The 19,743-nt window shown below is 68.0% G+C and overlaps 2 protein-coding genes and 5 non-coding genes across 10 annotated transcripts in view; 4 read left to right on the top strand and 3 right to left on the bottom strand.

Annotated features, from left to right (window-relative positions):
- OST4 (oligosaccharyltransferase complex subunit 4, non-catalytic) overlaps window positions 1-19,743 on the bottom strand; it is a 130,863-nt gene that overhangs the window by 71,845 nt on the left and 39,275 nt on the right. The gene's annotated exons all lie outside the window — the stretch shown is intronic.
- MAPRE3 (microtubule associated protein RP/EB family member 3) lies at window positions 1,332-10,428 on the top strand. 4 transcript variants are annotated; one of them, XM_052809555.1, is made up of 8 exons: window positions 1,362-1,469; window positions 3,796-4,007; window positions 7,335-7,462; window positions 7,570-7,715; window positions 7,809-8,010; window positions 8,701-8,852; window positions 9,018-9,170; window positions 9,408-10,428. In XM_052809555.1, exons 2-8 carry the CDS (start codon window positions 4,000-4,002, stop codon window positions 9,474-9,476), a joined length of 858 nt encoding a protein of 285 aa, XP_052665515.1. In that variant the 5' UTR covers window positions 1,362-1,469; window positions 3,796-3,999; the 3' UTR covers window positions 9,477-10,428. The 4 variants fall into 4 exon arrangements, with proteins under 4 accessions (XP_052665517.1, XP_052665515.1, XP_052665516.1 ...); XM_052809557.1 differs by lacking the exon at window positions 3,796-4,007 and having other exon boundaries at window positions 1,332-1,469; XM_052809556.1 differs by lacking the exons at window positions 1,362-1,469; window positions 3,796-4,007 and adding an exon at window positions 6,914-7,026 and having other exon boundaries at window positions 7,809-7,965.
- Window positions 10,848-11,011, bottom strand: LOC128152260 (U1 spliceosomal RNA). Its single transcript, XR_008238573.1, has one exon. It is a non-coding gene; the product is annotated as a U1 spliceosomal RNA (small nuclear RNA).
- On the top strand, window positions 12,444-12,607 carry LOC128152262 (U1 spliceosomal RNA). The gene has a single exon (XR_008238575.1). It is a non-coding gene; the product is annotated as a U1 spliceosomal RNA (small nuclear RNA).
- Window positions 15,395-15,558, top strand: LOC128152273 (U1 spliceosomal RNA). Its single transcript, XR_008238586.1, has one exon. It is a non-coding gene; the product is annotated as a U1 spliceosomal RNA (small nuclear RNA).
- Window positions 18,346-18,509, top strand: LOC128152272 (U1 spliceosomal RNA). Its single transcript, XR_008238585.1, has one exon. It is a non-coding gene; the product is annotated as a U1 spliceosomal RNA (small nuclear RNA).
- LOC128152271 (U1 spliceosomal RNA) lies at window positions 19,243-19,406 on the bottom strand. The gene has a single exon (XR_008238584.1). It is a non-coding gene; the product is annotated as a U1 spliceosomal RNA (small nuclear RNA).

The raw sequence follows: 19,743 nt of genomic DNA, 5'->3' as shown, positions 1-19,743 counted from the left end.
CGGGGCTGCCGGCGACCCCGGGGCCGGCGATGCTCCCGAGCATCCGCGGCGGGTGCCGGTGGGGTGCGGGTCCGGGTGCGCGTGGCCCCGGCAGAGCAGGGTCCTCGTCCCCCCCGCCCCGGCCGCGCACTGGTGCTATCCGGCGGGTGCCCCGCTCCCCCCCCCCAGCTGTCCCCCGGGGTAGTGTCAGATGTGAATTGTTCCTTGTGCACTTTTCCCCTAGATGGTCCCTGTAGGTGTGCGGGGGGGCCGGGTGGGCACAGCCCGGCACGGGGGTCCTGCCCGCCCCCGGGTAGTTGCATATTGGCCGTTTTAGGAACCTGCAGTACGTTTCTGTTTGCTCATTAAAGACCGTTCTCACAGCGCCCGGCCTCGACGCCTGCTTGCGGGGAGGGGGGGCCTGGACGCCTGCGTGGGGGGGGGGGGTGTCCTGGTTGGGGTCAGGCATGTGGTGGGCTTTGCATCGTCCCCACCTCTCGGTGTGCGTGGCTGCACCCCAACCCTGCCATGGGGTCAGGGACTGTCCCCATGTCCCCCCTGCACCTCCATCCACGCTGCCCCTGGCGGGTGCCCATGGTGGGGGGCTCAGACCCCCCCCCGAGCGTGGCTGGGTGCTGTCTGGGGGGGGGAGTGGGGTGAGAGGCTGCCTGGGGAGGGGGAGCCCCATCCTCCCCGGGGAGCAGCGTGCAGCCCAGCGCACACGGGTGCGTGAATACACGCGTGTGCGTGAATACACGCGTGTGCGTGCATACACGCGTGTGCGGGCACAGACACGCCGGGTCAGGCCTCCGACCCCTGCGGGATGCTCCGGGTTGAGCCGCCGGCACGCAGCCGCCACGGCAGCACCGGATGCGGTGTGCGGCCCCCGGCCCGGTTCCCCACGGCTGTGGCACTGGGGACGAGGGCACACGCGTGCACATGTGTGCACACACGCCGCTCGCACAAACACACACACACACACACACGGGTGCATGAAGGGCTGCAAGGTGGGGGGGGTCTGTAGGGCGGGGATGGGGTGCAGGTGAGGGGGAGCGGGGTGCAGGGGGCTCTGGGTGTCCTGGGAGCCGCTGGGGTGTCGGGGGGGGGGCTCTGGGGTTTCTCAAGCGCGTCACAAGGGTCCCCGGGCTACGGGGGGGGGGCCCAAATGTCCCAGGAGTCTCTGGGGGTCCCGGGGGGGTCCCGGGGGGTCCCGGCGGTGCGGAGGCCGCCGCCCGCCCGCAGGGGGCGCTGTGGGAGAGGCAGGGCCGCGGCCGGCGTTGCCAGGACGACGGGAGGGGGCGTGTCGCCCGCCCCGTTGCCATGGCGGCGGGAGGCGGGGCAGAGCAGAGGCCGGTCCCGCCCGCGGGGAGGGGAGGCGGCGGCGGCGGCGCATGCGCGGGCGGCCCGTGCGGTCCCGGCCCGGTCCCGGCGAGCCCGGCGCGGTGCGGAGGGAACGGAGCGGCGGCCGGAGCGGCCGCGGCCCGAGCGCGGTGAGTGCGGGCCGGTTACCGCCGGGCGGGGCGGGCCGGGGAGGGGAGGGACCGGACAGCGCCGTACCGGGCCGCCGCCATCACCCGCATCCCGGCACCGGCCGGCGCCGCCCCCCGGGACCGGGGCGGAGGGGAGGGGGGGGGGGGGGGGACGCGCCGGGACCTCGGGTGATGGAGCGGGCGGGGCTGGGGGATGGAGCGACCGTGGCGCGGGGGGGGGGGCGGTGTCCGTCCGGTGGCGCCGGTGATGGAGCGGCCGTGACAGGTGGGGGGGCACGGGGATGGAGCGGCCGTGACCGGGGCCGGGGGAGGGGCAGCCGGGCCGGGGCTGGAGCCGTGAGGCCGGGGACCTGGGGCGGCCGGGTCCCGTGGTGCCGGTGGCGGCGGCAGCGTCCGTCCTGACTCAGCGGCGGCCGCCCCTGCGCCCTGGCTGCGTCTCTCGTAGGGCCGCGGCCCCGGTACGGTACGGTACGGTATGGCACGGCACGGCACGGCATGGCACGCCGGGAGCTGTAGTCCCGGCACTGGCGGGGCCACCCGGCACCGCAGAGCACCGGCCTGGGCATCACCGCCGGTTACCGGGCATCACTGCTGGTTACCGGGCATCACCGGGGCCCAGGCATCACCGCCGGTTACCGGGTATCAGCCGGGTCGCCACCGGGTGCGGGGTTCACGCTGCCCTGTCCTGCCAGGTGCCGGTGCGGGGTGATGCTCGCGGGACGGGCAGGCAGAGGCTGCGTGGCACCAGCTCGGCCAGAGCAGCCCAGGACGGCGGGGCGGCCATCGCGGTGACCTGCCAAAGCGTGACGCGCTCCCGTCCTCCCGGTTGGGATGGCAGCGGTGGCTCCGGCACAGTGCCATGCCGGGGCTGAGCAGGGCATGGGCAGCCCTTTGCTGGCTGGATGGCAGCGCAAGCACCAAAGGGTGCCCGCTGCGGTGAGGGGGGCACGGTGTCCTTCCCGGTGCCCCCCCCCCGCCGTCCCTGGGGGACGTGCAGCCCCATCTCCTGCCGATGACCTTCTCGCCGGGTGGGAAAGAGCAGGTCCCCAAAGTGGCGGTGCGGGGCGCGCAGACCCCAGCCCCCTGGCGTGACAGGACGTCGTGTGCCGCCACAGTGGCTCCCTCCCGTCGCGCGCATGGGGACACGGCGGGGCAACGGCTCTCCCCGGTGAGCGGCACGGGCGCGCTGGTATGGCCGGAGCACATGGGGCCTCGCCGCGCCGGTGAGGGGCTGCCCGGGTTGGGGGATGCTCTGCCATGGCACGGATCTGCCAGCGTGGATGTCCCCTGCCCTGGCCGTGGGGTGCCGATGAGCAGCTCTCCCTGCGCTGGTTCTAACAACCACCCAATTTGAATCATCAAAAGGCACTCGGCATTAATATTTCAGGGATGCTGTGCAGGATAAGGATGCCAGCACGGGCGAGGGGGGAGCAGGCGCGGTGGGAGGCGCTGCCGCCGGCACAGCGCTCTGCACATGCTCCTGCCGCTGCTATTTCAAGTTATTTAGGTTAGCAAGAGTGGAGCAGGCGGGGGACCCGTGAGGCTGGGCCACCCTGCCCATGCTCCCCCCCGTCACCGCCAGCCGGGCACCGCGGCCACACCAAGCACTGCCATCGGGAGCCACGAGCTCCCAGTGCATGAGCAGCCGGTTTCCCTCGCCACGGGCTGGGACAGGCGCTGCTGCTGGCTAAAGAGCCGGGAAACCAGGAAAGGTGCTGGGGGGTTGACCCAGCGAGGAGCTGGGTGCTGTCTGCGCCGGGGCAAACCCATCTGCCATGCACGGGCTCTGACGCGGCATGGCATGGCACAGCACGGCGTGGCGTGGGGATGCTCCCCTCGGGGTAGGGGGAAGCGGCGCTGGGGGGGATGTCTGCGATGGCCGGGGGGACGAGGGCGAGTGGCCGCCCCTGCCAGCACCTGGGTGACCCTGCCCGCTGCCTGGGGCTGCCTGCCAGCTGCCAGATCAGCCGGGCAGCACCGCAGCGGCTCCGCACGGCGCTCAGCCCCCGCTGGGTTGTCTGCCACCCCCCTCGCGTATTTGTCACTTGAGAAGCCACCGGGACGGCTCCCAAAATAGAAGCTGCGAGTCGCAGCAGCCCAGCTCGCCCCGGCACAGCGGTGCTGCCGGGCTGGCGCAGGCAGCGAGGGGCCGGCACCGTCCCGCGGCCTCGGCAGGCGGCACTGCCCGTCCGGCTCCCGGGCAGCCACTGCAGCGCGCGGTCAGTGCCCGGCCTTGGCCGCCGGCGCTGGCACCACCGCCTCGGTGCTGAGCAAACACGGCCGGCGCGGCCGCCGGCCTCATTCTCCTCTCGCTTTGTTTGGCCAGAGCGCGCCAGCCCCGTCCCGGCGAGGGCTGCGGCGTGGGACGCCGGTGCCTGCCGCCGCCTCCCCGGCAGCGTCGGCACGAGGAGCCGGGCTGGACGACCTCTCCGCGCCCCGGCAGCGCCGGCGGGACGGGGCAGAGACACGCGCCCGAGTGTTTTGTTCGCCGTTGGGCCTTGATTAGCAGCTCGGCGGCCGGACAATTAAAATGCAGCGGTAAGCGTCCCCTCTGCCCCGTCAGCACGGCTGGCCGGGCGCCCTGCGCAGGCGGCACGGGGCGGGGGGGCTGCCGTGTGTGGCGAGGGCTGCGCCCCAGACCCCCGCATTCCCTGCACCGCCGCTGCCTGCAACCTGCCTGCGTGGCGGAGGCACGGCCGGCATCAAGGGCAGGTGGCAGGAGCCGCACTGCCCAGCCAGCCGCTGCTCCCCAGGGACCCGGCACCTGCAGAGCTGGGCCGGCACTTGCCCACTGCCGAGGCAGCCGTGTGCCGAGCCCTGTGCCGGAACAGCTCCTCTCCCCACGGCTTGCCGGGAATCGGGGCTAAATTCTTATTTTTATTATTTTTTCGCAAAAGCCAGCGGCAGAGGCAACCTGCAAACCGGCCGGGCCGGAGGCTCCCTGCCTTGTGGGTGCGTCCATCACCCGGCGTCAGGGCTGGGGTGGGCAGCGGGGCCGGCTCCTGCCCCGGCCGGAGGGCTGGCGCAAGCGTTGGCTTCCCTGTCATTATGCCGGGGCGTGCTCGGCGCTGCGGCGGAGGGCTTTGAAGCCCAGCGTGGCATTTCAGAGGGTGGAAATGAGCAGGGTGGCACCGCGCGCCCCGGCAAGCATCCCCTCGCAGCACCGGCAGCTCCGGCTGCCTCACCTCACCACCGGCTGCTTGGGGCTGGGACATGCCCGTGCTCGGTGGTGCCGCGTGCCCGAGCGGGGTCAGGGTTCTCCCTGCCGGGCTTGCACGTGTGGTGGCACGCATGGGAGTCGGGGTGCAGCTGGCAGCGGCACGCCGGGGAGCGGCTGGCGCGACGAAGCCTGAATTCATCCCGCTGTGAAACCCGTTCCTGCGGCTGTCGGCATGGGCCTTGGTTTGCTTTGGCAAAGGGGCACCAATGCCGGCAGCCTGCCGGGAAGTGCAGTGGAAATCCCAGGTGGGGAGGGGTGAGGGCGCAGATGCTCCCTCCCGCTTGGCGAGGTGATGAGGAGGGTGCCCGGGAGCAGCCGAGGTTTCTGCCAAGACTGCACCCCACTGGTGCCGGCACTGGGATGCCGTCGGGGGCTGCAACCGTGCGGGGAGGGCGTCTTCAAGCCAGCCCCACTCGGGGGGTGCGCTCCTGGGCTCTGCACTGCCTCACCTGCCCAGAGAGCATCCCTAGTGGGGGGCTGCCTGCCTGCCCCCCCCCCAGCTGTGGTGTGGGGAGGGTCCCTGCAGACCCGGCCATGCAGGGCGTCCCAACGTGTGGGGCTGTGGTGGAGGCTGGGGGGCTCGCTTGTGGCTCTGTGCCCACCCCGGTGCTGGCAGCGTGTGCCCCATCTGGCAGCGTGTGCCCCATCTTGCACGTGCACCCCTTCACATGGCATGCACCCCACGGCGTGCGCCATGCATCCCCCCAACTCGAGTGGGGTGAGACCTGGCCCCCGTGGCTCAGCGTGGCGGCCAGATCCTGCCGGGAAGGCTCCGGCACTCGGCCCAACCCCGCTCCGGCTCTGCCGTGTGCGCAGGGTGCTGGCAGCTGCTCCCAGCTATTTTGGGAAAGGACGGCGATGGCGGGGTGGGGGGGTGTCAGCCGGCCGCTGGCTCCTCGCCGCGGTGGGCAGGTGGCCCCCTGCCCCGCAGCAGCACCCCCCCCAAGCCTGCCAGCCCCCTGCCCACTCCGGCAGCAGGCAAGCGCCGCCGCTTTCCCGGCTGCACCGCGGCGGCCGCACCGCAGTGCGCGTGGCTCTGGCTCTGCGCCGCGCATGACTCAGCTCGGTGCTGCCGGAGGGAGGGGACCCCTGCCTGCACCCCAGCCAGCACCGGGCAGCATTAGGCTGTTCGGATGGGCGCTGCGGCCAGCACGATGGGTGGCTTTGGTCCTCACTGGCTGCCAGGGGGTGGGACGGTGCCCACCACACCGTGCTGGGGGCTCAGGGGCCGGCAGTGGCCGCAGGGGCCTCGTTTCCAGCTGCTCCCGCGGCTAAAAATACCGACACCCCCGGCTGTGTGCCGGCGACGTGGCCCCACGCAGGGCCGGACGGGACGGGGTGCTGGGGGTCCCGGCCCTGGCGGGGGTCCGGGCCGGCTCAGCTGCCGGTGGCGGTTCCACCGGCCAGGGCGTGTGGCTGTGCCGGGGCCAGCATCACCGGTGCTGAGTCACCACGGTGCTGAGGGTGGGGGCGGGGGGGGCGAGCTGCGGCCACCAGCACCTTCCCCTCTCGCAAGCGGGCACCCAGGGAGGTGGCAGCACCCCACGGCCACCCTGCCATTGCCCCCATGGCCCCTGTCTGCTGGGGGACAGCAGCTCCTGCACAGGGGGTGTCCCCCCCCCAGGCCCAAGGTGCAGGCGATGCCCCCCGTCGCCGGCCCCACGCAACACCCTGGGCTGCGGCAGCAGGAGAGCAGGGCCGGGGGGGGGTGAGAGGGGGCTGCCCCCCCGCCCTGGGAGCCCCCAGCCAGCAGCTGGGCCTGAGCCCTGCAGCCCCCCTCGCCAGGGAGAGGGGAAGCGGATTAATGCTGCTGCTGGGGGGGGAGGTGCTGGGGCAGCGGGGATGGGCCCCCACTGCACTCGGGGAGGGGGCAGGGGGGACAGGGACCCCGCTCTGGCAGCGGGGACGGTCCCCACTCTAAATCCCTTGGCGAGAACCGGTGGGACGGTGCCTCAGTGCCCCCCCTCCCCAGCTCTGCGGCACGGCTTTCCAGCGCTCTGCTGTGCCGGGGCTGCAGCTGTGGGGTCTCTGCTCCCGTGGTGCCCAGGCAGAGCCCTCCGCCATCTGGGAGCGGGTTTGCGGCCGTGCCTGCCGGCAGATGTTGCCCCTCTAAGCCCTGCTCTAATGGACCCCGATCCTGGCCCCGGCAGATTAGGCATCCACCGAGGGCTGGGAGGGGGGGGCCATAAGCTGCTTATGGGCTGGCACCGGCCCCCGTGGCCACGCACAGGGAAGGAGCTGTGCCCCGGTGCAGGGGCAGTGCCCTCGGTGGTGCCGGCATCCCCTTGGGACCCCCCTGCCCATGAGCCGCATCCAGCACCCCATCCGTGTCCTGCGGTGGGTCCTGCTCCCAGCGGCAGCCTGGGACCCAGCTCCCCCAGGGCTGTACCCCTGCTCGGGATGGGGGTCCGCCTGGCCGGGTGGGACACCATGGGGCTGCCATGGACCCTTATGCCCTGGGGGTGCAGCCGGGGTGGGGGGGGGGTCCCACGGGCTACACTATGGCAGCCTGGCCCCAGTGTCCCCAGGTGCTGGAGCCTGGGTGGGACAGGCGCCCCAAGTCCTGCCACCCATGGAACGGAGCGGGGCCGGGCTGGCGGGCACACGGGGGTGCCGGCGCCGGCGTGACGCCCATCTCTCGGCAGCTGGGGCATGGCCGTCAATGTGTACTCGACGTCGGTGACCAGCGAGAACCTGAGCCGCCATGACATGCTCGCCTGGGTCAACGACTCCCTCCAGCTCAACTACACCAAGATCGAGCAGCTCTGCTCAGGTGGGGTGCGGGTCCCGGGGGGGTGGACGGAGACGGGGCGGGGGGGGGACGGACGGTGGCAGGGTGCCGCCGGCCCTCCCTGACGCTGCGGTGTGGGCCCGGCGCAGGGGCTGCCTACTGCCAGTTCATGGACATGCTGTTCCCCGGCTGCGTCCACCTGCGGAAGGTGAAGTTCCAGGCCAAGCTGGAGCACGAGTACATCCACAACTTCAAGGTGCTGCAGGCCGCCTTCAAGAAGATGGGAGTGGACAAAGTAGGTCCATGGGGGCGGTTGGGGGGGGCTGCGGCCAGGCGGGGGCCGTGCCGGGAGGGCAGCCCCACCAGCCCCTCCGTGTCCCCCCTCCAGATCATCGCGGTGGAGAGGCTGGTGAAGGGCAAGTTCCAGGACAATTTCGAGTTCATCCAGTGGTTTAAGAAGTTCTTCGACGCCAACTACGACGGGAAGGAGTACAACCCGCTGCTGGCGCGGCAGGGCCAGGACGTCGCGCCCCCCCCAAACCCAGGTGATCACATCTTCAACAAACCCAAGAAACCCATTGGCACTGCAGGTAATGTCCGGGTCCCCCCCGGCGAGCGCTGCCCCCCCCCCCCCCGCCCTCCCGCCCGGCCTCCTGCACCCCACATCGCTCTGGCCACGGCCAGGCGTCCCCCCCGCCCCTGCCTGCACCCCGCTCTGCTGCCTGCCTGCCTGCGACCTGGGGGGGGGCCGAGCGGGTCTGCAGGGACACCCGGGACGGAGGGGACGGCGGAGGGACCCGTGGGGAGCTGGGCAGGGCTCGGCTGCCTCCTCCTTCCTGCCCACCCCGGGCCTGGTGGGGGGTTTGTCCCCCCAGGCCACCCCGCCACGGCTGCCATCCCGCCGCGGTGCCCGAGTGCCGCTGCGCAGCCAGGATGCTCCCGGCCGCGGGCGATGCTCCGTGGGCATCGTGGGCTCCCTGTGCCAACCCATGGGAGCATCTCAAGGGCCGGACCCCCCCCGATCCCGCTGCAAACCCCAGCCAGGCTACGAGCACCCCTCGAGGGGGCTGGGGGTGAGATCTGCCAGGGGAATCTGAGGCGGGGGGGGAGGCTGAAGGCAGGACAGCCCGGAGTCGTGGCTCAGCCCCGAGTGCTCTGCCTGCCCTTGCTGCCTGCTGCTACCTCCGGGCCCCTGCCACCCCGCACGAAGCGGGGGGGGGGGTCCCTGCCGGCAGCCCCCCGGGCCTGCATTAACCCATTGGTCCCCATCTGCTGTCAAGTCCCCCAGAGGACCTCTCCCACCGGCCCCAAGAGCACGCCCAACCCGGCCCGCCTCAGCAACGTCCCCAGCAGCATCCTCCGGAAAAACTCCCCCGCGGCCCGTAACGGGGGCACCGAGGCCGACGCGCAGATCCTGGAGCTCAACCAGCAGGTAGGCAGGGCCTGTGCCCACTGCTGCCGGCGCCCGGCTGCCGGCAGGGCCGGGGGATGCCCCGGCGTGGGAGGGAGGGGATGGTGCTGAGCCGCCCTGGGTACGGGGGAGCGGCCCCCTCCCGGCCTCGAGCTGAAGGGTCTGGCCCCCCGTCTCCCACCACAGCTGATGGACCTGAAGCTGACAGTGGACGGACTGGAGAAGGAGCGGGATTTCTACTTCAGCAAACTGCGGGACATCGAGCTGATCTGCCAGGAGCACGAGAACGAGAACAGCCCCATCATCACCGGCATCATCAGCGTCCTCTATGCCACGGAGGTGAGGGCCGGGCACTGCTGCACATACCCCCCCCGCCCTGGGACCCTCATCCTGCTCTCTGGGCTTCCCTGGGATGAGACCCCCCTTCCCCACGGCTGCTTTCAGCCTCTGGCCTCCTTCGCTCCCTGCGGTGCCCAGGGTGGCTTTGGGCTTTGCCGAAGCCCTTGCGCTGTGCCGGGAGGGGACGAGGCGGGAGCCGCCCGGGCTGACGGCCGCCTGTGCCCCCTCCCCTGCCAGGAGGGCTTCGCCCCACCGGAGGATGACGAGCTGGAGGAGCAGCAGCCAGAGGACCAGGACGAGTACTAGCCCCGGCACGCTCCCATGCCCCGCGACGCCCCGCGCCGTTCCCCCACCATAGACATTTGAGGTCTGAGCCTGTGCGCCTCGCCCTGCACTGTCACACGCCATCACGGTCTCCGGCAGCCGAGCCCACGGCCTCGGCGTCCAGCAGCTCCGGTGGGAATCCACTGTCTCCATAATAAATAGATGTCCATCCAGCGAGGAGCACGGCTGTACCTATGGCGGGGACTGGGGGGTGGGGACGGGCTCTGGCCGCCGTGCCCGGGGCCTGGCCCTCGCCACCCCCACCCCGTATTTATTTCCGTTGTCCCCTCCGGTGTGAGTGCCGCAGCCGCCCCGGTGTCCCCGCCTGCCCCGCTGTGTGAGAGTGAAAGACCGAATCCTCGGGGTGTTTTCCTGGGGTGGAGCGTGCTCGTGTGCTGCCTGCGCTGCCTGCATCCTGCCATCCCCGGTGCCCGGGGATGGGGGCTGGGACTGCTGCATGGGGGTCGGTGCCTGCTCGGCAGCCTGCGGGCAGCGGGGAGGACGTGGCTCGGAGGAGGGAGGTGTTGCTTCAGGTTCCTGGGAAGGTGAAAAACCCTGGCCGGGCTGAGGACGTGGCCGCGGCCGCCTGCCTGCGCGGGCAGGTGCAGGCAGCGGGGGCACCTGGTCACCACAGGCCAGGACAGAGGATCCCGGAGTGGGAGCGCATTCCCTCTGAGGCATGGGGACAGTGGTGCCCCTCTCCCCGCCACGGGGCCCCATTGCCCTCGCCCACAGCCACCGAGGACCACCCCCTATAGCTGGACTGGCTGGGTCTCCCACCCTGTGGGGTGCCGGGGTGGGTTTGCCAAGAGTGGCACGCGGCGCCTGCCCTGGCCGTCGTTCTCCCTGTTGCATCGCTTGTCTGGTCCGTCACTCCGGTTGCAAAGCCTGCATCTGTGTTAAGTTTTATTTAAAATAAACTCGTGTGGTAAAACGTTGTCTTCCCCGTCTGTGGCCTGGCTCCGGGCCCTGTGCGCAGCCTGGGTGCTGCAGGAGCTGCTGGGCCTGGGTATGGGTGCAGTGCTGGGCTGCCCGCCCCCCCTCCCCCGGGGGAGGGGCCAGCGGAGCATCGCAGGGCACCGGCCCCTCCAGACCCCTGGGCTGGATCCTGCTGTGGGGCGGGTCCCTGGGCCAGGCCTCTTGGTGCTTCAGGACCCCCCCGCCCCCGTTTGGAGGGCGGGAGCTGTCACGTAAGGAGATGGTGCGCCCCAGCACGGCCTCCGAGATAGGGGAACACCGTGGTAGGGACGAGAGACATCGAGCCCCCCTCGCTCCCGCGACACAGAGTTGCGCTTACTACTGCTCGCAGGCTGGTTTTCCGTATAAAGGCTCTGTTTTTGTTCACCGCCAAGCCAGGGGAGAGCGCGAACGCAGTCCCCCACTACCACAAATTATGCAGTCGAGTTTCCCGCATTTGGGGAAATCGCAGGGGTCAGCACACCCGGAGTGCAGGGGATGAGCCTCGCCCTGGGAAAACCACCTGCCTGATCATGGTGTCTCCCCTGCCAGGTAAGTATGCCTCCTCTCACGCCCGACAACGCCGCACGCACCACCACCTACTCCCAACACACGGACACGCGCGCTCACAGGCCCACGACGCACCCACGCACACCACCACTCGAAACCCCACACTTGCCCGTCACGCGGCGCCCACGCAGCTCCTGCGACGCCCGTGGCCGGCGTCTTCGTGTAACGGCGATAAGTCCCGCCATCCCGCGCCGTGCCTGATCTGCATGCACACGCCCCCGTCCCGCAAAGCCCCGCCCCTGGCGGCCCGGAGAGCCTCTGCCGCCGGCGGCGCGATCTGCGAAGCCACGCCCCTGTCCCCAAGGCCCCGCCCCGGGTCACGCGCGCAGGGCAGCGCCACCGGGCGGCCTCGGGGAGCGCTCCCCCCGCCCCTCCCCGGCCGCCCGCGGAGGTGCCCCCCCGACCGCGCCCGCCGCGTCGGCGATAGTCGTGACAGGACTCGGGGCGTCGTCCCTCCAACCCAGGCCACAGCGTCGGGAGCGCCGCGGGGACGGCCAGCGGGTCCCCGGCGAAGCTCGGGCGGCGCGGGGAGCGTGCCGAGGCCGCAGCCGGGAGGGCGACCGGGGGGGCAGCAGGCGCGTCCCGGCCCCGGGGACCAGGCCGGGCGAGGTGAAGCCCCGCGGGAGCCGAGCGGCCAGGGGTGCCGGAGAGCGTGGGCAGGGTGCTGTACGCGGGGGACCTGGTGACACCGGAGGTGGCAGAGGCGGAGGCGTCACCCCGGGCTTTGGGGTCCCAGCACCCCGAGAGCGGGGAAAGGCTGGAGCAGGGACGGTGTGCCCCAGGACGGGGATCAGGGCAGGGAGCGCTGCAGCAGCCCAGATGCACACGAGCGCCAGGGCCCGACGGGACGGTGCAGGCGTGCCACGCCAGCTGGCAGAGCGTCATCCACCGTGAGCCACGCTCGGTGACCTGTGATCGGCCACCGTGATGGCGGAGGTGCCGGTGGGCTGCAGGAGGCAAATGTTGCCCGCGCCACACGGGGCCGGTGCCACCGTGGGAGCAGCCGAGCCCGACAGCGGCGCGGGGGCCTGTGAGGCCTGTGAGGCCTGTGGGGAGCGTCGGCTCCGCGGTGGGCGCCCGGCGACAGGGACAGACGGACGCCAGCCGACCCACGGCCGGGGGCGGGGCCATGCAGATCGCGCCGCCGGCGGCAGAGGCTCTCCGGGCCGCCAGGGGCGGGGCTTTGCGGGACGGGGGCGTGTGCATGCAGATCAGGCACGGCGCGGGATGGCGGGACTTATCGCCGTTACAAGAAGACGCCGGCCACGGGCGTCGCAGGAGCTGCGTGGGCGCCGCGTGACGGGCAAGTGTGGGGTTTCGAGTGGTGGTGTGCGTGGGTGCGTCGTGGGCCTGTGAGCGCGCGTGTCCGTGTGTTGGGAGTAGGTGGTGGTGCGTGCGGCGTTGTCGGGCGTGAGGGCAGGCATACTTACCTGGCAGGGGAGACACCATGATCAGGCAGGTGGTTTTCCCAGGGCGAGGCTCATCCCCTGCACTCCGGGTGTGCTGACCCCTGCGATTTCCCCAAATGCGGGAAACTCGACTGCATAATTTGCGGTAGTGGGGGACTGCGTTCGCGCTCTCCCCTGGCTTGGCGGTGAACAAAAACAGAGTTTTAAGAGGAAAAGCGATTGCTGCACGGAGGTGTTTCCAGTGGTGCGTACTATAGCATAGCCCTGCCTCTGAGCACGCCGAGTAGAGCGGGGGGTCCCGGACCGCGGTGGGGGAACAGGACGCGACGTCGTCGCGACTCTATGGGGCCCGGTGGGATTCGCCCCAGAGGGCGGAAGGAGCTGGCGGAGGTTTTGGCAGGATCCCCTCGGTCAGCTACCGAAGGTCTGGGCGGTCTGGGGAGGTCCCTGCTGACTGGAAGCTGGCCAGTGCTATTCCAATTGACAAGAAGGGCATGAGGTAAGATCCAGGTAAACACTAGACCTTAGTCTAACCTCAGTTCCTGGAAAAATTACGGGGAAGATCATCCTGGGCCCTATGGCAAGGCTTTTAAAGAACAATGCAATTGTCAGGCATGGTTGGCATGGGTTCCTGAAGGGAAAGTCCTGTTGAACTAATTTGATATCCTTCTACAATAAGGTCACCTGCCCAGGGGATGAAGGGAAGGGATGGAGGTAGTTCTGGATTTCAGTAAGGCTTTTGATACTGTCCCTCCCAGCATCTGTCTGGACAAGCTGTCCAGCCGTGGGATGAGCGGGTTCACGGTGCGCTGGGTGAAGCACGGGCTGGACGGCAGGGCTCAAAGGGCCGCAGCGAATGGGGCTACAGCGGGCTGGTGACCAGTCACCAGCAGTGTTCCTCAGGGCTCAATCCTAGGGCCAGTTCTGTTCGATACATTTATCAATGATCTGGATCCAGGAGTTGAATGCACCATTAGCAAGTTCACTGATGATACTGTCCTGGTTTCAGCTGGGATAGAGTTAACTGTCTTCCTAGTAGCTGGTACAGTGCTGCTGTACCCATCCCACTGGGGGGGGGGGAGGGAGTGAGCGGCTGTGTGGTGTTTAGTTGCTGGCTGGGGTTAAACCACGACAGACACCAAACTGGAAGGTGCTGCTGACTCTCTCGAGGGACAAGAGGCCTTGCAGAGGCCTCTAGATAGCTTGGAGCATTGGGAAATCATCAACAGCATGAAACTGAGCAAGAACAAATGCCAGATTCTGTACCGGGGACGGAGTAATGCCAGGCACAAGCCTAAACTGGGAGAGGAGTGGCTGGAGAGCAGCCCTGCAGAAAGGGACCTGGCGGTGCTGGTCGGCAGCAGCTCAACAGGAGCCGGCAGTGTGCCCTGGCAGCCCAGAGGGCAAACCGCATCCCGGGGGGCATCAAAGACAGCGTGAGCAGCGGCCAAGAGAGGGGATCCAAGAGAGGGGATTGTCCCGCTGAATTCAGCCCTGGTGCGGCCTCACCTCGAGTACTGTGTGCAGTGCTGGGCCCCACCGTTTGAGAAGGCTGTTCAGGTCCTCGAACGCCTCCAAGAGGAGGGCAGCGATGCTGGTGATGGGGCTGGAAGGCATGTCCTCTGAGGAGCGGCCGAGGACTCTGGGTTGGTCTGGTTTGGAGAGAAGGAGGCTGAGGGGCGACCTCTCTGCAGCTTCCTGAGGAGGGGACGTGGAGAGGGAGGTGCTGAGCTCTTCTCCCTGGGATCCAGGGACAGGACGCCTGGGAATGGTTCAAAGCTGCATCGGGAGAGGTTCAGACTTGACGTGAGGAAGCATTTCTTTACCGAGAGGGTGTTCAAACCCCGGAACAGGCTTCCTGAAGAGGTGGTCAATGCCCCAAGCCTGTCAGGGTTTAAGAGGCATTTGGGCAATGCCCTTAACAACGTGCTTTAACTTTTGGTCAGCCCTGAAGCGGTCAGGCAGTTGGACCAGATGATCCTTGTAGGTCCCTTCCAGCTGGGAAGGGGACCCTACCCTATCCCATCCTACCCTTTTATCCCTGAGCAGGACAGCACACAGTGTGCAATACCCCTGGGGTCAGCTGTCCCGGCTGGGTCCCCTCCGGCCCCTTGCCCACCCCAGCTGCCTTCAGTGCTTCAGTTCAAGGGGTTGGGCGTGCTGCAGGATGGCAGCGAACCTGTCTCCATCCCAACCCCCTGCCTGGATTGTCATAATTCTCGAGGGCAGAGGCTTTTAAGGTCCCTAGAAGGGACCCAGCTCCCTGGGGAGGAAAGAGCCAGAGATCCTCTCTCTCTGCGGGTCAGGGATGTGTCCGCGTGTCCTTGGACACCAGGACCCCTCGTGCCACCACCAGTCGGAGCGGCTGACCCTGCGCCGTCCTGCCCGGCCACGGACGTGCCTGACGGTCCAGGGGCAGGAGCCGCAGGGATGGACGTTTCCCCCAGTGCTGCGTTTGGGGGGAGCGACACTTGTCCCGCCCAAGCCCCCCTTCCTCGGCAACGCTGGCTCTGCTGCTCGGCTCCGGCAGGTGCAAATTCCTGGACACGGCGGCCGTTCCGCGCCAGTTCCGCATTTCCCGCCGGTTCCGCATTTCCCGCCCTTCTGCCGGGTCTTCCGCGTTTGGAAGTTCCGACCCTGGAAGGAGCCCGGCCGGGCTGTGGGCGGGGCCATGCAGATCGCCCCGCCGCCAGCAGAGCCTCTCCGGGCCGCCAGGGGCGGAGCCTTTCGGGACGGGGGCGGGGACATGCAGATCAGGCACGGCGCGGGATGGCGGGACTTATCGCCGTTACACGAAGACGCCGGCCACGGGCGTCGCAGGAGCTGCGTGGGCGCCGCGTGACGGGCAAGTGTGGGGTTTCGAGTGGTGGTGTGCGTGGGTGCGTCGTGGGCCTGTGGGCGCGCGTGTCCGTGTGTTGGGAGTAGGTGGTGGTGCGTGCGGCGTTGTCGGGCGTGAGGGCAGGCATACTTACCTGGCAGGGGAGACACCATGATCAGGCAGGTGGTTTTCCCAGGGCGAGGCTCATCCCCTGCACTCCGGGTGTGCTGACCCCTGCGATTTCCCCAAATGCGGGAAACTCGACTGCATAATTTGTGGTAGTGGGGGACTGCGTTCGCGCTCTCCCCTGGCTTGGCGGTGAACAAAAACAGAGTTTTAAGAGGAAAAGCGATTGCTGCACGGAGGTGTTTCCAGTGGTGCGTACTATAGCATAGCCCTGCCTCTGAGCACGCCGAGTAGAGCGGGGGGTCCCGGACCGCGGTGGGGGAACAGGACGCGACGTCGTCGCGACTCTATGGGGCCCGGTGGGATTCGCCCCAGAGGGCGGAAGGAGCTGGCGGAGGTTTTGGCAGGATCCCCTCGGTCAGCTACCGAAGGTCTGGGCGGTCTGGGGAGGTCCCTGCTGACTGGAAGCTGGCCAGTGCTATTCCAATTGACAAGAAGGGCATGAGGTAAGATCCAGGTAAACACTAGACCTTAGTCTAACCTCAGTTCCTGGAAAAATTACGGGGAAGATCATCCTGGGCCCTATGGCAAGGCTTTTAAAGAACAATGCAATTGTCAGGCATGGTTGGCATGGGTTCCTGAAGGGAAAGTCCTGTTGAACTAATTTGATATCCTTCTACAATAAGGTCACCTGCCCAGGGGATGAAGGGAAGGGATGGAGGTAGTTCTGGATTTCAGTAAGGCTTTTGATACTGTCCCTCCCAGCATCTGTCTGGACAAGCTGTCCAGCCGTGGGATGAGCGGGTTCACGGTGCGCTGGGTGAAGCACGGGCTGGACGGCAGGGCTCAAAGGGCCGCAGCGAATGGGGCTACAGCGGGCTGGTGACCAGTCACCAGCAGTGTTCCTCAGGGCTCAATCCTAGGGCCAGTTCTGTTCGATACATTTATCAATGATCTGGATCCAGGAGTTGAATGCACCATTAGCAAGTTCACTGATGATACTGTCCTGGTTTCAGCTGGGATAGAGTTAACTGTCTTCCTAGTAGCTGGTACAGTGCTGCTGTACCCATCCCACTGGGGGGGGGGGAGGGAGTGAGCGGCTGTGTGGTGTTTAGTTGCTGGCTGGGGTTAAACCACGACAGACACCAAACTGGAAGGTGCTGCTGACTCTCTCGAGGGACAAGAGGCCTTGCAGAGGCCTCTAGATAGCTTGGAGCATTGGGAAATCATCAACAGCATGAAACTGAGCAAGAACAAATGCCAGATTCTGTACCGGGGACGGAGTAATGCCAGGCACAAGCCTAAACTGGGAGAGGAGTGGCTGGAGAGCAGCCCTGCAGAAAGGGACCTGGCGGTGCTGGTCGGCAGCAGCTCAACAGGAGCCGGCAGTGTGCCCTGGCAGCCCAGAGGGCAAACCGCATCCCGGGGGGCATCAAAGACAGCGTGAGCAGCGGCCAAGAGAGGGGATCCAAGAGAGGGGATTGTCCCGCTGAATTCAGCCCTGGTGCGGCCTCACCTCGAGTACTGTGTGCAGTGCTGGGCCCCACCGTTTGAGAAGGCTGTTCAGGTCCTCGAACGCCTCCAAGAGGAGGGCAGCGATGCTGGTGATGGGGCTGGAAGGCATGTCCTCTGAGGAGCGGCCGAGGACTCTGGGTTGGTCTGGTTTGGAGAGAAGGAGGCTGAGGGGCGACCTCTCTGCAGCTTCCTGAGGAGGGGACGTGGAGAGGGAGGTGCTGAGCTCTTCTCCCTGGGATCCAGGGACAGGACGCCTGGGAATGGTTCAAAGCTGCATCGGGAGAGGTTCAGACTTGACGTGAGGAAGCATTTCTTTACCGAGAGGGTGTTCAAACCCCGGAACAGGCTTCCTGAAGAGGTGGTCAATGCCCCAAGCCTGTCAGGGTTTAAGAGGCATTTGGGCAATGCCCTTAACAACGTGCTTTAACTTTTGGTCAGCCCTGAAGCGGTCAGGCAGTTGGACCAGATGATCCTTGTAGGTCCCTTCCAGCTGGGAAGGGGACCCTACCCTATCCCATCCTACCCTTTTATCCCTGAGCAGGACAGCACACAGTGTGCAATACCCCTGGGGTCAGCTGTCCCGGCTGGGTCCCCTCCGGCCCCTTGCCCACCCCAGCTGCCTTCAGTGCTTCAGTTCAAGGGGTTGGGCGTGCTGCAGGATGGCAGCGAACCTGTCTCCATCCCAACCCCCTGCCTGGATTGTCATAATTCTCGAGGGCAGAGGCTTTTAAGGTCCCTAGAAGGGACCCAGCTCCCTGGGGAGGAAAGAGCCAGAGATCCTCTCTCTCTGCGGGTCAGGGATGTGTCCGCGTGTCCTTGGACACCAGGACCCCTCGTGCCACCACCAGTCGGAGCGGCTGACCCTGCGCCGTCCTGCCCGGCCACGGACGTGCCTGACGGTCCAGGGGCAGGAGCCTCAGGGATGGACGTTTCCCCCGGTGCCGCGTTCGGGGGAAACGGCGCTTGTCCCTCAAAAGTCCCCCTTCCTCGGCAACGCTGGCTCTGCTGCTCGGCTCCGGCAGGTGCAAATTCCTGGACACGGCGGCCGTTCCGCGCCAGTTCCGCATTTCCCGCCGGTTCCGCATTTCCCGCCCTTCTGCCGGGTCTTCCGCGTTTGGAAGTTCCGACCCTGGAAGGAGCCCGGCCGGGCTGTGGGCGGGGCCATGCAGATCGCCCCGCCGCCAGCAGAGCCTCTCCGGGCCGCCAGGGGCGGAGCCTTTCGGGACGGGGGCGGGGACATGCAGATCAGGCACGGCGCGGGATGGCGGGACTTATCGCCGTTACACGAAGACGCCGGCCACGGGCGTCGCAGGAGCTGCGTGGGCGCCGCGTGACGGGCAAGTGTGGGGTTTCGAGTGGTGGTGTGCGTGGGTGCGTCGTGGGCCTGTGGGCGCGCGTGTCCGTGTGTTGGGAGTAGGTGGTGGTGCGTGCGGCGTTGTCGGGCGTGAGAGGAGGCATACTTACCTGGCAGGGGAGACACCATGATCAGGCAGGTGGTTTTCCCAGGGCGAGGCTCATCCCCTGCACTCCGGGTGTGCTGACCCCTGCGATTTCCCCAAATGCGGGAAACTCGACTGCATAATTTGTGGTAGTGGGGGACTGCGTTCGCGCTCTCCCCTGGCTTAGAGGTAGCAAAAACAGAACGAGAATCACCGTGCAGCGGCTATGCTTTTCTTCTTCCACCATGGTCTTACTAACGCTGGGCCCCGCCGGCGCCCGAACCGTTCAGCGCGGCGGAGGCCGAGCTCGGGGCTGGCCGCGCTCCGGTCTGCGTCTGCAGGGGCCTCTGCCGTCCGAGCTCCGCCCTTTCTCGCGGCCCCTGGGGATGGAGCTCGAGTCGGGGGATGAAATGACGGGACTGCTCTCGCTGCTGGCACCGGCGGGGCCGATGGGCATCCGGTGCGCGGAAAGGCCCCGCCGTGGGACCTGGGGACCCGGCGCAAGCAGCCGCGGTGGAGCCATAGCGTCAGGAAGCGGACGGGATGCTCGTGGGCAGGGAAATACCTTGTTCTGACCATTACCGCCGAGTTCCGATCGCGGCTTTGAAAGCCACGGAAAATCCCCGGCTCCTGCGGGAACCGCTGCGCCGCGGCCCGGCCTCCGCTGCCCGCCCTCCGCTGCCCGCCCCGGGTCCTGCTCCGCCCGCCGCCGAGATGGTGGGAATCGTGGCCGGGGCGGGACCGGGTCTTCCGCCGCCACCACGAGGGATGTGCCCTGCACGGACGGACCTACCCCCGCCCATCTACTACTCAGCCCTCGCGGGCCACAACCCGCGGCTGGACGGGCTAAATAGGACCATCTGGCCAAATAACTCCTTATGCTTTTTCATCTCTATTTTTGCTCACAGGTAAATCAGGGGAGAGCGCGAACGCAGTCCCCCACTACCACAAATTATGCAGTCGAGTTTCCCGCATTTGGGGAAATCGCAGGGGTCAGCACACCCGGAGTGCAGGGGATGAGCCTCGCCCTGGGAAAACCACCTGCCTGATCATGGTGTCTCCCCTGCCAGGTAAGTATGCCTCCTCTCACGCCCGACAACGCCGCACGCACCACCACCTACTCCCAACACACGGACACGCGCGCCCACAGGCCCACGACGCACCCACGCACACCACCACTCGAAACCCCACACTTGCCCGTCACGCGGCGCCCACGCAGCTCCTGCGACGCCCGTGGCCGGCGTCTTCGTGTAACGGCGATAAGTCCCGCCATCCCGCGCCGTGCCTGATCTGCATGTCCCCGCCCCCGTCCCGAAAGGCTCCGCCCCCGGCTGCCCAGCCTGCGGCGGCGCGCTCTGCATGGCCCCGCCTCACCTGCAACGCCCCGCCCTGCATCTGCTGTGTCTGCATAGCCC

The sequence above is a fragment of the Harpia harpyja genome, chromosome 15 (genome assembly GCF_026419915.1).
Source record: "Harpia harpyja isolate bHarHar1 chromosome 15, bHarHar1 primary haplotype, whole genome shotgun sequence".
NCBI classification, from domain to species: Eukaryota; Metazoa; Chordata; class Aves; order Accipitriformes; family Accipitridae; genus Harpia; species Harpia harpyja.
Note: the sequence above shows the minus strand (reverse complement) of the source record. Positions and strands in the feature narration are given on the sequence as shown.

What these genes read in the sequence shown, in the direction of transcription:
- MAPRE3 (XM_052809554.1), top strand. Translation starts at nt 6,992, where the DNA reads ATGAGCCGCATCCAGCACCCCATCCGTGTCCTGCG. An exon ending in CACCCCATCCGTGTCCTGCG is followed by an intron (nt 7,027 to 7,334) that starts GTGGGTCCTGCT and finishes ATCTCTCGGCAG; the next exon opens with CTGGGGCATGGCCGTCAATG. An exon ending in GATCGAGCAGCTCTGCTCAG is followed by an intron (nt 7,463 to 7,569) that starts GTGGGGTGCGGG and finishes GGCCCGGCGCAG; the next exon opens with GGGCTGCCTACTGCCAGTTC.